At 48.1% G+C, this 20028-nt stretch overlaps 1 protein-coding gene across 6 annotated transcripts in view; it reads left to right on the plus strand.

Moving 5' to 3' along the window:
- MEGF11 (multiple EGF like domains 11) overlaps nt 1-20028 on the plus strand; it is a 227730-nt gene that overhangs the window by 154681 nt on the left and 53021 nt on the right. For all 6 annotated transcript variants that reach the window (XM_063092195.1, XM_063092192.1, XM_063092190.1 and 3 more), the window contains 3 exons: nt 1636-1772; nt 6735-6947; nt 15314-15488. In XM_063092195.1, coding sequence (XP_062948265.1) covers nt 1636-1772; nt 6735-6947; nt 15314-15488 — 525 coding nt within the window. The remainder of the gene's footprint in view (nt 1-1635; nt 1773-6734; nt 6948-15313; nt 15489-20028) is intronic.

A 20028-nucleotide genomic window follows, 5' to 3' on the forward strand; every position in this document is an offset into this window, starting at 1 on the left:
CTTTCCATTTAATTTACTCATCTCCATTTTCTGTGTTCCATTGTCTGGGACTTCTGTTAATTGGATGTCAGACCTCCTGGATTGGTCCTCTAATTTTGTTATATTTTCTCTACTATTTTCAATCTCTCTCTCTCTCTCTCTCTCTCTCTCTCTCTCTCTCTCTCTCTCCTGCTTTGTAGGAGATTTCTTCAACTTCTTCTAGCTCTTCTATTGCAATTTTAAAGTTTCTGCCATCTTATTTTTAATTTTCAAGAACTCTTTACTGTTCTCTGGACACCCCCTTTTATAGCGCTCTGTTTTTTCATGGATGCGATATCTTCTTATAACTACCTGAAGACATTTATTTTAATTACGACAGAAGTTTTTTTCTGTCTCATTTTAAAAATTTTCTTTGCTCCCTATAAAGTTCCTGTGTCCTCTGTGTTCCTTTTGTCTATTTGTTTATTTTGGTCTTCATCGTTTATGTGAGAGCCTATTTCAAAGAACAGGTGGTCCTTGGCCATCTGTTCATGTTTTATGGTGAGCCTCGGAAAAGCTGATTGGAAGCCTGGGGGAGGAGGTAGATGCCAGTCTTGTTGACCAATGGGACCCTGTGATGTCAGTATCTGTAGGTGATTGCTTTTGAACTCATCAGTGTCCCCAGAAGGGAATCATCCAACCTCCTGCCACAGGGAGTGGAGACTGGCAGTTGGCATGCTGGAAGCTGAGCAGGGAAGAGAGCAGAGGGTCTGCTCACGCAGCACGTAGAGGTCCACCCCAGTCCTAGTCCTCAGCCGTGCCGGTATCCTGGCATCCAAAGCCTGTGTGGTCAGTCTCTCCAAAAGACTTGGGAAGTCCCCTGGCTCTATGAAGTGGGGGCAGAGATCTTGGGTCTAGTTCCCTCTTACATAAACTTTCAAACAGTCCTGTTTTCACCACACCTGCGCCTTGGCCTTCAGAGGGTCCTGGTCTCCCTGATTCCTGAACTTTTCTAAGGTTACAAAGGACTTCACCTCCCAGCCTCCTGATGGCTTCCGACACTCCTTCTGCAGGCATTTAGCACTGCTGAGAAAGCAGGCACCAAAGCAGCTATTGCCCTCCCTCTGCTTTTCCATCTTCCAGCATGTGATGGCCCTTGTCCTCTATTCCTTTTGTCCTCGTGGGGTTATACCTTTTCCCCACTTTTCTCTCATGTTAGCTGGGTTTGGGAAAGAAGTGAAGATAACTGTCTGTGTCCACACCAGTATAATCAGAGCCTCTTTCCTGTGTCTCCTCAGCACTTTATCTGATACCCATGTGAGAGGACTTAGCACCATGTACCTTACTTAGCTATGTTCTTGGCTCTCTCCCCAGTAGACTGGGAGGACAGGAATCAAGTCTTACTCATTTTTGGTAACCCTAGTATCTAACACAGCACCAGGTATATAATAGGCACTCACTAAATGTGTGCTGAATAATTGAATGAGCAAACTGGCCTCAGTGTCCCCATCTCTAAGATGAGGGCTTTGGAACCATGGGTGTCCAGTTCTCTGTGCTTCCACTGGGAAGATGGGGTGGTCCCTGGGGCCACATCAGCTGTGTCAGTCCTAGGAGAGTGTGGCCTCCGGATGGCATCTCTGCAGCACCACTATGCATGTCTTCCTGCCTCTGTTTCAGGGAGCAGTGTGTGCCCAGCCCTGCCCACCAGGGACTTTCGGCCAGAACTGCAGCCAGGACTGTCCTTGCCACCATGGAGGGCAGTGTGACCATGTGACTGGACAGTGCCACTGCACAGCTGGATACATGGGGGACAGGTAAGGATGGTGTGAACTCTTGCCCTTGCTGTTCATATTGCTCATGTTCACAGCAGCTTGCAGAGGACAGCAGAGGTTTACCAGCCCACTGCACTCTGCCAGCCTTCAGTTCCTTCCTCAGAAAGCATTCTGAGTCCTCCTGCCAGGCAGATGCCTAGCTCATCCTTCTTCTCCTTGGCCATCAGAGAACATGCCCTCTTGCAGCCCAGTTACCCAACTTGCACGAGCTTACCTGGGGGCAGGACTCACTCTCTACTCTCTTAACTAACAGAGGGAGGCAGCGGCACAGGTAATCCAAAGAAGCCGAAAGTGCAAAATCAGTTCACACGTGTTGCAGGATTTCTTCTAGAAAAGTAGTTTTATTCCTAATTTGAAAGGATACTGACAGCCGAAAGGATACTGACAGCAGTTTGCACCCTGTGAAGGCCTGTGGCCTGAGAGCAGATTGAACGAGGGCACCAATATCCTGGAATGAAACCAACCTTGCCGAGTTGACAGCACAAAACACGTGCCTGAGGAACTGCCACATGTGCACATTTGCCACAGTCAGAAGAAGGATGCCGTGATGCTAGGGTAAGTGTGGTGGAAGAGGGAGAAACAACAACCAGTGTGTCTGGCCGTGAGTGGATTCGGAGCTGGAGGAGGACATTTGCCCATGGAACCCAGGCCAAGCCTCCTCCCTATCCTTCTCGGCCGCCTGGGTCTCTTCGAGCGGAGAGAGGGGCAGTAAAGAGGAAGCCCCCACCCCTTGTCTGGTTCCATGGGGGTCCATGTTTCATTTATGGCCCCTGGATTTTGTTATTTCCCAGAGTGAGGTGAGAAGAACATTTGTTCGTCATCCCTGTGCCTCCCTGGTCTAGGGGACATCAGGAAGCAGAGACTGAGGCTGAGTCAACCAGTGAGACCTTCTGGCTCTGGCTGATGTAATCGGGGCTTCTCCAGCTCTTACTAGAATCAGCCCCAAATCCTTAGTCATACCCAGAAAAGAGATTTTCCATTAGCCTTGGGCATGCTGACCTCCAGCCTCAGGTCTTTTAAGCCAGATCTCATCTCTTTTGAGCCAGCGTTCATCTACATGAGTGGCATCTGGGGATCAATCCTTCTTTGAACCCTGGGACGGAAGACTGAAGCATTGAGCCCACCTTCCCAACCTCACCATCTCCCCCAAATAAGGAAATACTCAGGATGAACCAGTAGGGACAGGAGCCAGGAAGACCCCAAACCGGAGCAGGACCCTTTTGTTTCAGTCCATTTTCATCTGAGAAGGAATACAACCCGTTTGTTGCTGGAGACAAGCTAGCCTGGGGCTCCAGCTGGCTGGACTCAACACCAGTAGACCCCACCTCATGGGGTCTCTTGATTTTTACTGCTAAGATGTACCAAATGGAAAAATAACCCCAAATCTCTCTTCTTGTTGGAGCCTGGCCCATGAGCCTGGGGCAGAGGGAAATCCCCAAAGCCTAGGACCTTCTAGCAAGCTTCACCAATCAACCACAGGAGAGTTCAGTAGAAGGGCTGGGTAGGCTTTGGGTTTCCCACCTAAACAGGCTGCCTGGTGTTTAATATTTTGTAAAATTGCCTCCATTAATTTTGTAGGTGACAGCTGCATTAACCCACCCCAAGTCATTGCAAGCATATTAAAGTTGAGTGGGGTAATAACACAGGCCTCCCCGGATAGGCAGAATCTCATGCAAATTAAACACGAAACGTAACGAGAGCTTTGCAGCTCATTTCGTAATTTAATTGAGCAATGTATCTGGTTGTTAATGGCAATATCGGACACATTAGATTGATATGTTGCAAAGGAAGGATGTTTAAGTAGAAAACTAATTCCTGCTGTGATTACCCTTCTGTTCCAAAGGCCCTGTTATTAGCGTGCTTTGTGTAAAATTCATTAGCAGTCGTTGCTTGATCTCTAAATAAATAAGTTGTTTAAATTGTAAGTAGGAAAAAAAAATGAGGCTGGTTATGTAAATGGATTAGGCTGTGAATATTTCATTTCCAGATTCTTTTTCTGGGATTCTGGATTCAGTTACCCCCAAAATATGGTGGGGTGGGGACGTGCCCCTCAGAGGAGCTCAGTGTCCAAGGCTCTGCCCAGTCCTGCTAAGCAGGAGGGAGCAGGGATGTTTGAGTGAAAGGGAGGAGGCATCGGGATGTGTCTCCTAGTTTGGATTTTCTTTCCTGACATTTGAGACATCTGAGGCAAGCAAAGTTCAGTGACTTCTGGGAAATCCATGGGCCAGGGACTGGCAGTTCAGATAGTGATTGTCCAGGTCATCAACAGCTCTTTGTCCTCCCCTTCTGCCTCAGTTTCCCTCCTTCCCTCCCCCATCCTACTCCTCCTCCTTCCTGTCTTCCACTTTCCATGACTTCTGCAGATATCCCCTACTTTCTTTCCTCCTCATCCCCCTCTTTTCTGCTCTCTTTCCCTTCATGAGGCCTCGGATTGGCTAACTTGCAGGACAATCTGGGGTCACCGTCACTCACAGGCTGGTGAGCTAGGAACAGCCACCTCACCTGTTTCATCCTCCTCAACTCCAAAGTGAAGGTGATGAGAATAACTGCAGCTTCAGGGGCTGGGGATGGGCTTTGAGGCCTGAGCATCTGGAAACCCCTCTCTATATGGTGCCCAAGGCTGTTGCCATTATGACCCCTGCTGCCCCTCCATTCTGCCAGATTTCTCCTTTGCCACAGTGGCTATGAGAGGGGAGAGCTGGTGGCATCTTCCCATGAAGGAAGCTCTCAAGGCCAGACCCTAGTCACTCTCTTCCTGTCTCTGTCATTGTGGACACAGAGCAAGAAAGACAGCAGAGAGTCAGGGACACCCCACTCTTGAGTTGCCAAGACTAGTGTCCTGACACACTGGCTGCTGTTGCCCCCCAGGCACTCACTGGCAGGCCCTACCCATCCCCTGGGGTCTGGCTACTCACCCTCATGATAGGCAACCGAGATCATCCACACACCACATCTCCTGCCCAGCCTGTGGAGAATACTTGCTTCCACCCCCTGACCCTCCAAGAAGTTAGGGCTGGAGTTTTACAAAACTTCTTTTATTGCCCTTTGCCCCCTTGATTATTGTAGAAGACCTATGGAAAACATGGGAAATGGAAAAATATGATAATTAAAACACTTATTATTAATTCTTCAAGTCTAGTCCCCTGTTAACATTTTAGAATTCTAGCTTTTTTAGAATTTACGGGCAGAAGGTCAGATGGGCTCTGTTATAAGAACTGTAGAAAACATTAGCGAGAGTAATAAGAATAACTAACATTTCTTATTGAGCCTTATCCACGGGCACCTTTCTAAATATTTACGTACATTATCTCATTTAATCCTCAAACAACGTGATGAGATTTAGTTATTACCATCCCATTTTATGATGAGTTAGTGGATGACAGAGCTTTAGGTCAGTTCTCCATTATCTGCACTGTTGGAGCAGTGCTGGGACAGATCATCTCAAATCCCAGAGGCCAGAGGCCATTTCTGTCTGTCTTTAGGATGCAGGAGCTTCCCCCTCTTTAACCCATCATGCCCCCAGGTTTACCCCTTAACTTGCTGGATCCAGTTTCTTTGACAAGGATCTTGCCTCCCCTGGGAAACAACCCTAGACTGTAAGGGGTGTTGAGGCACATTCAGGAAGCCAGGTGGTCAGCAGTGGTCACACTCAGGAGACCCACAACTCATGGTTGGGAGTCAAATGAAATCGAATATTTATTATGATGGGAGCTCCAAGTTCCAGTCTGAGCACATGCAGGACACAATGGGGGCCCAGTCCTCCTTGGGGTCAAATAGGCTGATGGGAGAGACTCAGCCCCTTCCTTGAGGGGACCCCCAATCCAAAGAAGGGGAAATAGCCCTTGTCTTGGGGGATGTCCCAGTCTGATGAAGGAGGATGCCTCTCCTACTCAGGGGAATTCCACACTGGGAGGAGACACATCTCCCAGCATGACAAAGGACACTGTACATCTGCCCAAAAGACTAAAAAAAAAGAGACAATGTATAGAAATGAAATTACCCTATTTCATCAAATCTAAGATGCCACCAATAGTAAGATGCATCATTATTTTATATTCTGCTAAGAATGAAAAACACTGACAATTAAACTATGACATTTCAGTTATAAGACATTTAATTTCAGAAATTTTTAAAAACATAAGGTTTATTGTTTAATGGGTATAGAGTTTCAGTTTAGAAGATGAAAAGGTCCTAGAGATGGAGGGTGGTTATGGTTACATGACTATATCAATGTATTTAATGCCACCGAACTGTAAACTTAATGGTTAAAACGGTAAATTTTATGTTACATATAGTCTTAGTCCGTTCACGCTGCTGTAATAAAATACCTGAGACTGGGTAATCCATAAGCAATGGAAATTTATTCCCTCAGCTCTGGAGGCTGGGAAGTCCAAGATCAAGGCGCTGGCATGTTTGGTGTCTGGTGAAGGCCTGGTCTCTACGTCTGAGATGGAGCCTTGAATGCTGTGTCCTCACGTGGCAGAAAGGGTTGAAGGGCAAAAAAAAGGGACCTGAATACCTCTCTCCAGCCCTTTCATAAGGCACTAATCCATTCATGAGGGCAGAACCCTCATGGTATAATCACCTCCCAAAGGCTAACCCTCCTAATACTGTTGCATTGGGGATTAAGTTTCAATAGGAATTTTGGAGGGACACAAACAATCAAACCACAGCATGTATATTTTACCACAATAAAAAAAATTTTTTTTGACATAATGTCTAGAATCAATGAATTATAGTACAGACTCCATGCTGGGGGTACTGAGGAGACCTGGCATGAAGGGGAGAACTGATTGGGGTGAACTAAACCATGGTTTACTTCCTGGAGGAGAGGGGAGGAGGCTGTGAGCGGGTGCAGGCTAGGGGGGGTGCATGCTGCACTGATCCCAAAGGACAGGTGAGGGATCCCAGCCCCCAGCCTCAGCCCGCTTTGCTGTCCCACAGGTGCCAAGAGGAATGCCCCTTTGGGACCTTCGGCTTCCAGTGCTCCCAGCGCTGTGACTGCCACAACGGGGGCCAGTGTTTGCCCACCACGGGCACCTGTGAGTGTGAGCCTGGCTACAAGGGCCCACGATGCCAGGAGCGGCTGTGCCCTGAGGGCCTGCATGGCCCAGGCTGTACCTTGCCCTGCCCTTGTGATGCCAACAACACTATCAGGTATGAGCTGGGGACAGGTAATTGTGGGGACAGGGGCAGGGTGGGCTGTAATGGAGAGGGGGCTTCTCAAGCCATGGCCCCCAACCTTCAGTGCAACCATCCAGGCAGGGTAGAAAAGAGCTGTGACCTCAGCCATCAGCTCTAATAACCACACAACCAGAGTCAGGACCAGAACCCAAGTCACCTGCCTCTGTTCACCACATCTGGCTGCCTGCATTTCAAAATGGGCCAATCTGAGACCCCACACACAGGAGCAAGGAGAGAGCCTGGTGACTTGGCGTAGCAGGTTGGGGGTGTGGCGGGGCTGCCCTATCCTGGGGCCTGGGATGGGAATGCCACAAGCTCTGAGCACATTGTCCTAGAGAGCATTTCCCATCTACATACACAGCATCTAACCAGAGACAGGGCCATAGGGCAGAAGCAAGGGCTTGAGCCACAGAAGGTTAATACTAGAAGGGACCTTAAAAATCAGTGTGGGACCGGCCGGTGGCTCACTTGGGAGAATGTGGTGCTGATAACACCAAGGACACCGGTTCGGACCCCTATATAGGAGTAGCCGGTTAGCTCACTTGGAAGAGCGTGGTGCTGATAACACCAAGGTAAGGGTTAAGATCCCTTTACCAGTCATCTTTACAAAAAAAAAAAAAAAAAAATCAGTGTGGCCCACCCTGAGGTCCAGAGAGGGTTGTCCCAGTAGTCCCTGGCAAGGGTAGAGGAGCAGGAGGGACAGAGGGCAGCCCTTCATCAGGGCCTAGACTTGGAGCCATCATCTCCCTGCAGTCTGTGTCCTTTGTGGCTTGGGAACTCCTGGGCAGAAGCTTGTCTCACCCCTGCTTCCAAAGGAGCCTGAACTTGTAAAGCCAGAGCTGTCCCCAGCCGCCTCTCCTGGCTCCCTTCCCTTCCTGCCTCACGCACCAGCTGGCAGCGCCCTCTGTAGTAATGAGGCTGTCCTCCCCAGATAAATGCCTCTACAACCCTTCATCATGGCTGTGTCTGATCTGGGTGGTGAAGGGTGCGGGGAGCATCCCTTCTTCCTTCGGGACTGCTCTGGTGGAGGACCAGCTCAGGGAGGACCAGCTGCTCTGGGCAGGGGGTGCTGCTGCTATTTGCAGGGGAGGCAGAGAATGCCTCTGCTTTGCAGCTTTTTCGCTGGGACAGCCAGGACGTGGCCTTGACCCCTCTTCATTTCCATCTTTTGATTTTTCACAAATCGCCCTGGAGCCTCTGGTCACTGCAAGCAAAGGCATGTCTGCAGCTGCTGTGGCTTAGATAGAAATGGTCCTCAGTCTGAGCTGAGCAGCTGGGGTGGTGCTAGGTAACGGAGGGTTGGGAAGGAGACGATACAGAGGGAGTCCTGGAGCCTGTATATGACCTGAGCATTCATTTACTCGGCCATTCATTCAACAAGAAAAGAGTGTCTGCAGGGCTGGGCCATGAGGAGGAAACAGAGGCACCTTCAGCACCAGCCCAGCCTTCAGGAACTCAGGTCTGGAACGCTCATACACACTGGGTACCTTATACCATGTTTCTTCAAATACCGAATAACACCAGTAGTGAGGCACAGCTTTATTTTATGTACTACTAAAAAAGGAAAATGTTGTCAATGTAGCTATAATGTACCATTGATTGTATAACATGCCCAATATCGGAGATGTGAAATATGGGGGAGAAGTACATCTTAGAATTGATGAAATACATGTGGCTGGCTCTGCTGAGTCCCAACATGTGCCCAAGTAACTGTGACCCAGGACTGTGTGCAGGCAGCACCACAAGAGACTGCTACACTGGTCAGGGAAGGCTTCCTGGAAGAGGTGGCATCTGGGCTGGATCCGAAGGGCAGGGTGAGAGCTCCAAGAGTATAAACACAGGAGTCCCACATGGCTGGTCAGAGGACTGGGCAGCTGCCTCCGATTATTCCATGGGTGGGGGACAGCACCAGGATTCCCCACCCCTGCTGGGAAGCCGAGGGAGGATCTTCTCAGGGACAGGAAGCAAGGCTGCTGGGGTCCAATTCAGGGATCGTCTCTGACACAGAGATGCAACCAAGCCCTAAATTAAAGAGCTATTGTTTTCCTCCCATGTCTGAGCAACTGTGCCCTGCATAATTTATCCTTCCTCTGAAGGAGTGCTCAATGCATTATTAATCTGGAAAGACTCCCTCTTCTCTGTCACTAATCGCAGACCATCCAATATTGATGATTATTTGCTTTACTGTCTTTAACATGTGTCATGTTTCAGCAATTGGGAGGCAGTGGGGATTCTTCGGAGCGGGGGCTCCAAGTGTGCCTGCCAGACCACCCCCCAGGCAGGGCTCCTCAGTGTCTGTATCACCACATCCTCGAGGGGAACTCTGGCACAGCCTGGGCTCCTTGAGGGCACGAGCAGCCTGGCTTGTCCATCTCCGTAGCCTCTAGCCTCAGCATTGCACAGTGCCTGGCATAGAGTAAGGTCTTCAGTAAAAAGAATCACTGAATTAATCTTAAACAGTCCATCCCTCTAGATGGTTCTGCCCATTAACTGATGTGTGCCCTATTTTTTTTAATTTAAATATTTCACTCCTCTCTCTTGGCACGCTGCCCCTGTGACTAAGCCCCTGACACTTGCAAAGTTTTTGTTCAGTCCAGCTCAGTGTTTCTCAGCCTTGCTGTCATTACGCTTTGGGCTGGATAATTCTTCGTTGTGATGGCTGTCCTGTGCCTTGTTGGATATTAAGCAGGATTCCTGGCCTCTACCCACTAAATGCCATAGGCAAGTCCCTCGCTAAGTTCTGACAACCAAAAAGGTTTCCAGACATTGCCAAATGTCCTGGGGTGGGGTGGGGTGGGGGAAGCAAAATTGCCCAAGGTTGAGAGCCTCTGGTCCAACTGAACTCTCTCATGCTGGCTTTGTCCTCATGGACAGAGAGAACAGCTTTCTTCCTTGGTATGGACACTGGTCAGCCCCTCTCTTCCCATGAGCCTTGGTCCCATTATAGAGCCTTCTCTTGGGATCCAAGAAAAGCACAGAAATGACTCTGTCACTCCTAATCTCAAGGCAATTAAGCTGCAGGTACTGGGTATGGGTCGGGACCCCTGAATCCTGGGCTCAGACCTCTACCTCTAGACAGCAAATGTCCTGACATATGTACTTCTCCTCTGTATGCCTCAGTTTCCCAGTCTATTCATCACCTTCATCAACCCAGTGGGGCAAAAAGTTCTCTTGTGGTCTTTGAAAGTGAAGCTTTCACCCAACTCCCTGAGAGATGAGCATGGGATCTCTAGAAACCTAACCTCACCTCTCCCTGGCTTCTGCAAAGCTTACAACAACCCTACCCAATGACAGGCTTACAAGGCCTTGAGCATCCTTCCTAGGGAGACAAAGTACTCCCAACCCCCAACCAAAGAAAGACCTACCCACCTAGCCCCAGCCTCTCTCTGCTCCCTGCCCCTCTGGCGAGGCTGCTTCACAGAGGTTGAATCTGCATGCCCTGGGAAGGTAGAAGTGGCTGGTAAGATCCCCCAACACTTCATCCCTTTTATAAACTCTGTAGCACACACAAAGAAGCTATCCTCTTTCATAAAAGAATAACCTTGAGAAAGAGAGTGCCTGTGTGTCAGGTCTCTTAAATACCCCCTCCACAATTGGAATGTCATAGACAAATTCCAGCAGCCATGATCATGTATTACCTTTGAAAGATTCAATTTAGCCAACAGATGCAACACTGATAGAAATCTCATAGTGGCCAAAAGAAAGGCAGAAAAATCCACTCTGAAAAGATTCCTGTATTGTTCAGCTTTCGGCTACTATTAATTTGTGATTAATCTATGTCTTGGGAAAATAGGAGAAAAGGGGGAAAAACTCAGAGAGAACTGAACCAACCTAAACACTGGTGACTATGACTTTAGCCTGAGCCAAACCAGCAGTCCCTGGCCAACCAGGGGACCCAAAGGTATGGGGACCACTGCTGGGAATGGTGACCACCACTGGGAGGAAGGGATGCCTGGGAGAGGGGATGCACCTGTCCCTCTGCTGTGGGACAAAGGTGCTGAGCATGGTGATCACAGCTGTCAGTCATAATCACTGTCAGCTGTCATTCCCCATCCTCGTTTCAGAGGGACTTTTGGAGTTTTTATAATATAAGACAAGTAATCAAATTAAGAAAATAAATACCTCATTTTTGGAAATAGAATCGTAAGGACATGAAAAGGAGAAAGAAAGGAATGATTTTGGATTTGGTTTTGAGCTTTCTGATTCTCAGAGTAAAAAGTATAATTAGTGCTTAGACACACCCCTACGCAGCCAAAGCAATGGCAGCAGAGATCAAAAGCAGGAAAGGCAGGGAGTACTTAGAAGTCCGTGCTTGCTAGCTCATTGCGTGTCTAGTGTACTTTTCTCAAGGTGGTGCCCTTGCCAAAGTGAGAACCTGTAATGGGTGAACTCCAGCATGGCCATTTGCAAGGAAGAAAAGAGATAGCAGAAGAACTATTGATGGGAAGGGCAGAAAGATGCCTGAGACCTTCTAGAATCTCTGGGGCTGGGCAGAGTTGATGGCAGCAGGCAATACCTGCCGGGTCATTCCTGGGTCCAGGCATGCCAGTCTCCATGACCGTGACTGTGCTGATCCCTCTTCCCCAAACCTAAACCTCAGAGGAGGGACTTAGAAAGTTGGAACCTAGAAATGCTGTGCCTGAGGGCTTTGTTCAGAGTGTCGAGAGAGTAATGCCCCAAAACCATCTGGCTGAGTGTCAGGGCCACCAAGCGGGCCCTGCCCCCTGGCACCCATGTAGGTCGTTGTCCCCCCTAACAGTGCTTGGAGATCGGAGGAATTTTTCTAGAACAGTGAAGGTCAGAAAGTCTTCAAACACTCATCCCTTACACCCATTCTTCTTAAATGTATCTATAATTTATATCACTTTACATCTTTTTATAAATGAAATAGATGCTCAGTTTGGGGAAGTTAGAGAATACAGACATTTAAAGAAAAAACTCAGAATTAGTCATAATTTCTCACTCCAGAGGTAAGCACAAAAACCACTTTGCTGTACTCTGTTCATTCTTCATCCACGTCTACATCTATATCATTTTTTTTTTCATATTTTAGATCATGACTTTGTATACAACTACCTTATTTCACTTAACCTTATATCATATCATTAAATATTTTGGAAAACAAATGGTTACCAGAGACTAGGAGGGGAGATAGGTGAAGGGGAGGAGAAAGGGATGTATTAACGGGTACAAAACTATGCTATCTACCCTAAACCAATCATTGTGCCATATATGCACGTATTGAAACACATTGTACCCCACAAAAATAAATATAAATAAAACTTATTTTTAAAAAAGAAGAAAATATTTTGGAAAACAATTGAATACCTCTCTAAGATTCCTTCATGTGGATGGTCATAGTTCATTTAATCAGCACCCCGTTGACAGAGGCGGCAGGAGTTAGTGGATAAAACACGGCCAGACAGACCTGGGTTAGAATCCAGCTCTACCACTCACTGACTTATCTGTGTGACCTTGGGCAAGTCGCATAATCTCCAAGTGCTGTCAGTAAAATAGAGGCTCTAATACCTAACTCACAAACTTATTTGAGGATTAGAAATTATGTGTAGAATGCCTGGGGCTTTACTAGCCTGGTCACATATTATTTATTATTATTTAAATTGCTTCCATTTTCCACTGTTATAAATAATTCTTCAGGGAACATCTCTGTTAATAAATCTTTCTCCACAACTATGAGTATTTCCTTAGGATAGGTTCCTAGAAACGGAATTACAAAACCAAAGAGTCTGAATTTTTTTTTTTTTTTTTTTTTTTTTTTGGTCTTTTTCGTGACCGGCACTCAGCCAGTGAGCGCACCAGCCATTCCTATATAGGATCCGAACCCGCGGCGGGAGCGTCACTGCGCTCCCAGCACCACACTCTCCCGAGTGCGCCACGGGCTCGGCCCAGAGTCTGAATATTTTTAGGTCTCCTGATACATAACCCCAAATTGTTTTGAAACCTTTACCAGCATTTAAAAAAAGAAAAAATCTTTACTAGTTTCATAGAGGAAAAGTAGTATCCAATTAATTGTTGTTGTGACTTGATGATTAATGAGACTAAACATTTTCCAAAATGATTTTTAGCTGCTTGCACTTACTATTCAGGAATTGTCTGCTTCTGTCCACCTCCTCATTTTCTGTGAGAAAACAGGGGCCCCCAGAAGAGAAACAGCTTGGCTGGGCTTCACACAATTAGTTTGTTCATTAATTCATTTGCCAAATAAGTATCAAGCACCTCCTGTGTACCAGGGACTCTGCTGGGCCCTGAGAGGTAAATGAGACAGACAGAGGGCTCTCCCCCATGGAGCTGCAACCCAGTGGGGGACAGATGATAAACACGCAGAAAATAATTATACATAGTGAAAGCTGTATTCATTCCCAAATATTTAATTGGGCAGTGAATATGAGCTCGGCACTGGGGATCTACCACTGACCCAGGGAGACAAAGCCCATGTCTTCAAGGAACTTAGCAGAACCAGGACTTGTACCCAGGCTCCTCCTGCCAAGCCAGTGCCTTCTTCCTTTTTTTTTTTTTTTTTTTAAAGATGACCGGTAAGGGGATCTTAACCCTTGACTTGGTGTTGTCAGCACCACACTCCCCCAAGTGAGTGAACCGGCCATCCCTATATGGGATCCGAACCCATGGCCTTGATGTTATCAGCACCACACTCTCCCAAGTGAGCCACGGGCCGGCCCCAAGTGCATGCTTCTCTTGACTGTATCCCCTGAGCTGGACTCTGGAGCAGGGAGGCAGGTTACACAGGAAATCTAAGAGGCTTACTTTTACCACCCAGAACCTGCTCTGGTATGTTAGTCTGGGCCCTCCCAGAAGCAGATGCCAAGTGCAAGAGGTTTAACTAGGAGGATAGGTCTGTGAGGGGAGATGGAGAGGGAGCTGGGGAGATGGAGAGGGAGCTGGGGAGGCTGGGGGAGTTGTCAGACCTCAATGCAGGTATGACCCAAATGACAGAGAGAGGGAAGGAAGGGAAGTTGGGTGAAAAGGTTTTAGCCTGGAGCACAGTTCTAAGAAAAGTTGGCAAGATGGGGAGTCTTGAAGCCAAAGGTACACATCATAGGGGTCCCCAATCTCCCAGGAATGTGTCCACCTTCGTGTCTCTGCTGTGCTCCAGCTGAGAGCAGCCCATGGGAAATGCAGCCTCTGAATTTCAGACACAGCAGCTGGGGCCATCAGTCAATGATGCTCCTGCAGGAGCTCTGGGCAACTCATGGTCACCACACCCAGCATCCTCTGATGGCGATGGTCCCCTGCCTTGGACCAATGGACATTGGCTGTCGGATCAGACTGCTACCAGCCACAATTTGCCCTACTCTCTGGAGGTCATGCCAGGCAGCACCTGCCTCCAGCCAAATGGTCTTTTCCCTAGCCTAGACAGATAGGGGGTAGAGAAGAGCTCATTCACTGTTAAAGAGCCCTGGCAAAGCATAGTTGGGTATATTCTCGCCAGAGCAGACAGTGCCAGAGAGGGGAAGTCACATCTGCCCTGAGGTCTTGGTTTTCCGTTTTGTTTTGTTTTGTGGCTGGCCAGTACAAGGATCTAAACCCTTGACCTTGGTGTTGTAACACCACACTCTAACCAATTGAGCTAATTAGCCAGACTGAGGTCTTGTTTTATTTATTTACTTATTTACTTACTTACTTATTTATTTATTTATTTATTTTTTAAAAGATGACCAGTAAGGGGATCTTAACCCTTGATTTGGTTTTGTCAGCACCATGCTTTCCCAAGTGAGCTAACTGGCCATCCCTATATAGGGGTCCGAACCCGTGGCTTTGGTGTTATCAGCACCACATTCTCCCAAGTGAGCCACGGGCCGGCCCCTGAGGTCTTGTTTTAACTCAGCCAATATCCGCTGAGCACCTGCGATAGGGAGAGCTGCTGTGTCTCATTGCTACCTATTGTGCCTGTCCCCATGCTAGGCATCTGCCTTGGGTGATGGTGGGTGAAGCTCTGGACTCCATAGTCCATAAGGTGAGGGACCACAGAGGCCAACCTCTGCTTTGGCTTCTATATATTTGTACTATAAAGAGCATTTGTTCGGGAATCAGAAGACCTGTGCTCTGATCCTGATCTTGCCACCTCCTTGCTGCGTGTCTTTAGGCAAGTTACATAACCACCATGAGCCTCAGTTTCTGGTGGCTAATAAGGCCACATGGCCTTGGCATCTTTTGATAAATAGACAAGGCATTGAGCAATTTAACCTCAGAGGTCCTCTGATCCTGCTACCCTGGACAGACCAGACTTGGGGTAGGCAGAGCATGGGACATGGCTACATCCCTGACCAGACTGTCCTTTCACCCTTCTCTCATCCACTCAGCTGCCACCCAGTAACTGGAGTTTGTACCTGCCAGCCGGGCTGGTCCGGCCGCCACTGCAACGAGTCCTGCCCTGCTGGCTACTATGGTGATGGCTGCCAGCTACCTTGCACCTGTCAGAACGGCGCTGACTGCCACAGCGTCACTGGGGGCTGCACTTGTGCCCCAGGCTTCATGGTAAGATGAGAGGGGCCTCCCGTGGCCTCTTTGATGCCCACTGGGCCAGCTCCCCGCACCTCCCCGCACCTCCTGATGCAACTTGGAGTGTGGCCATGTATGCAGGGGTGCCCCCTCAGAGATAGAGTCCATGACCAGAGAGCCCCTGAAGCTGTTCTCAAAGGGATGGGGTTTGTAACTGTAAACGTAAAAGTAGGAGGAGGTCTTTCCATTGTCCCCCAGCTCTGACACAGCAGTCGTCTCCCTTTGTGCCCAGCTCCTCCCTGTCCACAGCCTGTGTATACAATGTTTTTACATAATAACCACAGTGCACATATAAAGTTTTGCATCTGCTTTCTTTCACCCACATTTCTAGGTTGCCGCTTGGGCTTCTTAATTATCATTTTAAATGGCTGTATAACTCTGCAGGAGCAGATGTACCCCCAGTTTACTCAGCCATTCCCTTACTGCTGAATATTAAGTTGAATCCATTGTTCACAGAGAATGTTGCAATGAGCATCTTCGTACAAACAGCTTTCCCCCATCCTACTGAATTATTTCCTTACGGTGAATTCCCAGGGTCAGTGGGCATAACATATTTATGGCTCTTGATGGATGTTGCCATATTACTTTCCTCAAGGGTTATATAAATCTACACTGCCACCAGCCGTGTATGAATGTACCTATTTCAGAACAACTCTGCTAATATTTTTTTTAATTTTTGCTAATTACATAGGTAGAAAATCGTTCCTCAATGTTGCTCTAATTTGCATTTCTCTGATTACTAAGGAGAATGAACATTTTCCCCACATATTTGTTTACTATTTGTATTTCCTCATGAATTATGCTGATCTTTATGAGATTTGATTCTGGAGAACTTGACATTGGAAATGGAATCCTGTTCAAAGGTGGGGCATACACATTGGGTCTGAGAATCCAAATGCTGAGGGGTCCCCCATGGCCATATTTTCTATTATGCTGTAGGAAGTGGTAGTTGAGAGACTGTGGCCTTCGGTACCAGATCTGGGTCATATCCTGGCCATCCTACTCACCAACTCTGTGTCCTTGGACCAGTGACTTAACCTCTATTAGGTTCTATTTCCTCACCTGTGAAATGAACGCCTGCCTTGCAAGCTGTCAGGTGTAGAGACAGGATATGTACCTTACTTTGTAGCAGTGCTTCTCAGGTGCTAGTGAATTTGCAAATCACCTGTAGGCCTTGTTAAATTACAGGTTCTAATTCAGTAGGTCTGGGATGGGGTCTGAGGTTCTGCCTTCCTGCCAAGCTCCCAGGTGATGCCAGTGCTGCTGGTCAGTGGTCCTCACTTTTCTTTTTCTTTTCTTTCTTTTTTTTTTTTTTTTTTTTTTTTTTTTGTGGCTGACCAGTACAGGGATCCAAACCCTTGACCTTGGTGAAGGTCCTCACTTTTAGTAGGAGGTTGATGTACAGTCGTAGTTCTCACCTTGGGCTGCACAATGGAATCACCCGGGAAATTTACAAACACATGTCTGGGCCCCACTCCCAGAGATTCTAATGTCTTTGGTCTAGGTGTGGTCTGGCGGAGGCCAGTGTGCAGCCAAGGAGGAGATCCACTGATCTACAAGGAAGTCCTGGTTGTGACGATGGGAGTTAGGGTTTTCCTGGTGATTGTGTCTTTTGAGGGCAGTTTGCCTCTGGTCTGCAGGGCAGAACTCAGGACAAAACACTGTTCATCTCCCTCCTCTTCCTCCCCAATGCAGATAAAACTGGGTGAAAATGAACTTTTTGGCATCTTTGAAAGGGAAAGAAGTCTGTTCCTCCTAGAGGTTTCCTCTCTAATTTGTCTTTGTTGGTGTGAGTTTTTGTCCATAACTTCCACAGAAAAATGAAAGCGCCCTAGGTTTTGGGTTTGGGTAGGAAAGAATAGCTGTTTGAGATTAAAAATCTCACATAGCAAGATATCAGGTGGCTAAAGCTGACTACACCAGACTGCTAGTGGGGCATCCTGACCCCAGCCCCAGCTTGGCTACTAGGCTAGTTCTATGACTCTAGGCAAGTGGCTTCCCCTCTCAGGGTCCCAGTTCCTTCATCTATAAATGGTGAGTTTACAAGGAGAAATGAGACAACTAATTTCTAAGATGGTCTGCTACATGGATGGACCTAGTCAGGAAACACTCTCTGGGGGAAATGGGAGAACATAGGAGCAAGAGGTGTATGCACACAAGGGAGGGGGAGCTCAGTGAGGGCTGTTATAGTCTGATTATATACTTTGTCTTTGGGCCTGCTGAGAGTCCCACCTCTCTGTTCCCCTTTTTTAGCCCCAGCTGCCTGGCTAGTCACTGCTCCTCAGAAGAAGGGAAAATCAGGGCCCTGGGGGCCTGGGTGCCCACTACCCCCAGGCCAGAGCTCCAACAGTCTGAAGGCTGGGCTACTGCCTCTCCTCCTCCCATCTGGGATGCAAATGACTTCCTGTCCTTGATCTTGGGGGAACTTGGCACTTGTGGGAATCATCTCTCTGTGGAGTCCCACCTGCCTGGGGCTCTGGCTAATACAGATTGTGAGCCAAGACGCCCTGAGAGACCCCACAAATTCCCATCCATCTCCTCCTGCCCAGGCTCATTACATCTAGAAAGGCCCTTCTGGGGCCCTGTCAGGTGTTGGCCAGGGGCTGCACGTGGTGATTACAGAACAGTCCATTGTTCTCAACCAGCGTGACATTCCTGCATGCACCAGACTCCGAGGGGGAAGCCATCACTCTTGCCCTCACCCCTGCCCTCACCCCAGCTTCTGAGTGAATGCAACTTCTTGCAATTAGCCAGCTCTGGTCAAAGTGGGGGATTGGGGCAATCAGCATTGCAGACTCAGCTGAGACTCTCCCCAAAGTGTCCCATAGTCAATAATGATAAGCAATGTCTTTGTTGGTTGGCTTGTGATTTATGTACCTGCCTTTTTCCTTGAAAGACTTTAGGATGGGAAATTGTTAAAAGAACCCGTTTTTGGGTGTTTGGAGACCTTCATCTTAGGCTCAGTAACCTTGGACATGTCACTTCACCTTGCTGAGCCTCAATTTCCTTCTCTGTAAGGTGGGAGGAGTCAATCAGTCTTGCCCACTACTGGATGTAAGTAGCCAACATGGTAATGGGTATGAGGTCACATTCTCAGTTGTCCCTGCCCATCAGAGCTCTTACTGCCAAGGACTCTTTAAGGAGGATGTTGGGATAGCTTTATAAAAGTAGATTCTCTGAGGGCTGAGAATGGTCTCAGGCTCAACATAATCATGAGGGGTGCTGATGAGGTAGTGCAGAACCACCCATGGGAGCTCAGGGACATGACTGCTCGCTCCAGGTGGTCCCCACCCCTTGAGGGCAGAATGATATAGGGCAGAAGTGGGCCCTACTTGGCACTCTGGATGGGTTGGCCCTCGTGCACTTCCTCCTTCCTTCCCAGGATAGTGGATATTTGCTAAGGACCTCGGGGTAGGGTGGGGGTATGGAAAACTAATCAGACATCATCCGGCCATCAAGAAGCTTGTGCTGCAGTAATAATCCTGTTCACACCAGCAGTGAGCACTCACTGAGTCCCTGCTGCAAGCATCATCTCATGTATGCCTCCAAAGAGCCCACAGAGGTGCACTTTCACTTTCCTCAATTTGCAAATGAGGAGCTGAAGTTCAAACAGGCTAAGTGACCTGCCCAGGATCACAAAGCCAGTAGTGGTGGGACTCACTCAACTCTCATATGTTAGTTCATGAGCTTTGATTGAAGGGTCACCTGGAACCACACAGATCTGAGTCCAAATCCTGATTTTCCAGTCCCTACTCTATTTACTTATCCTGCCTAAGCCTGAACTTTCTCATCTGTTAAAAGGAGGTTTTGCTGTGAGAGTGATAAACTTCATATAGAAAGTTCATAGCTCAGTGCCCAAAACGTAATAGATACCTGGCAAAATTGCAGCAGTTATTGGTAAACTATGAGAATAGTGGAGGAACACTGCTTCCCCCAAGCCCAGCACCATCCCCTCCCCCAGGAGAGTGTCTGGATGAGCTGCACCCAGGCTTTCTCAATGGAGCAGAGCCATGAGCGTGCACAAGTACTGTACCAGGTGGTTCACCCAAGCACCTGAGGGTGACCCTGAGTGGTCAGTCTCAGGAAACACTGTGAGGTGGACATGCCTGCCAATGTTTGGGGAAACACAGATAGGGATGGAGGTGGGAAGAGAGTCTGGGCATTTTACATGTTAGTTTGGCAGCAGCCGTGGAATTACTTGGGGCATGCATTGGTGAATAGCACGGAGCTGCCTGGTGGGGGAAAAGAGCTCTGGGCTGGAAGGCAAGAAACTGACTTCATAGCTGTGGTTCTGTTAATGTTTTGAGCTTCTATTTCTCATCTGTAAAATGGGAATGAAATTCTCCGCCCAGTAGAAACAATGGTGTGAGCACCAGCCATTCTAGTAGGAGTACTTAAAATTGGGAGGGGCATTGTTTCAGCACCTAGGACAGCCGCACAAGCTGGGCTCTGAGGCTGCTCTGCACCCTCTTAGAACCCAAGGTCCTCACCCAGACAGAACACCAGGTGAACAGGG

This window comes from Cynocephalus volans, chromosome 3 (assembly GCF_027409185.1).
Source record: "Cynocephalus volans isolate mCynVol1 chromosome 3, mCynVol1.pri, whole genome shotgun sequence".
Classification (NCBI taxonomy): Eukaryota; Metazoa; Chordata; class Mammalia; order Dermoptera; family Cynocephalidae; genus Cynocephalus; species Cynocephalus volans.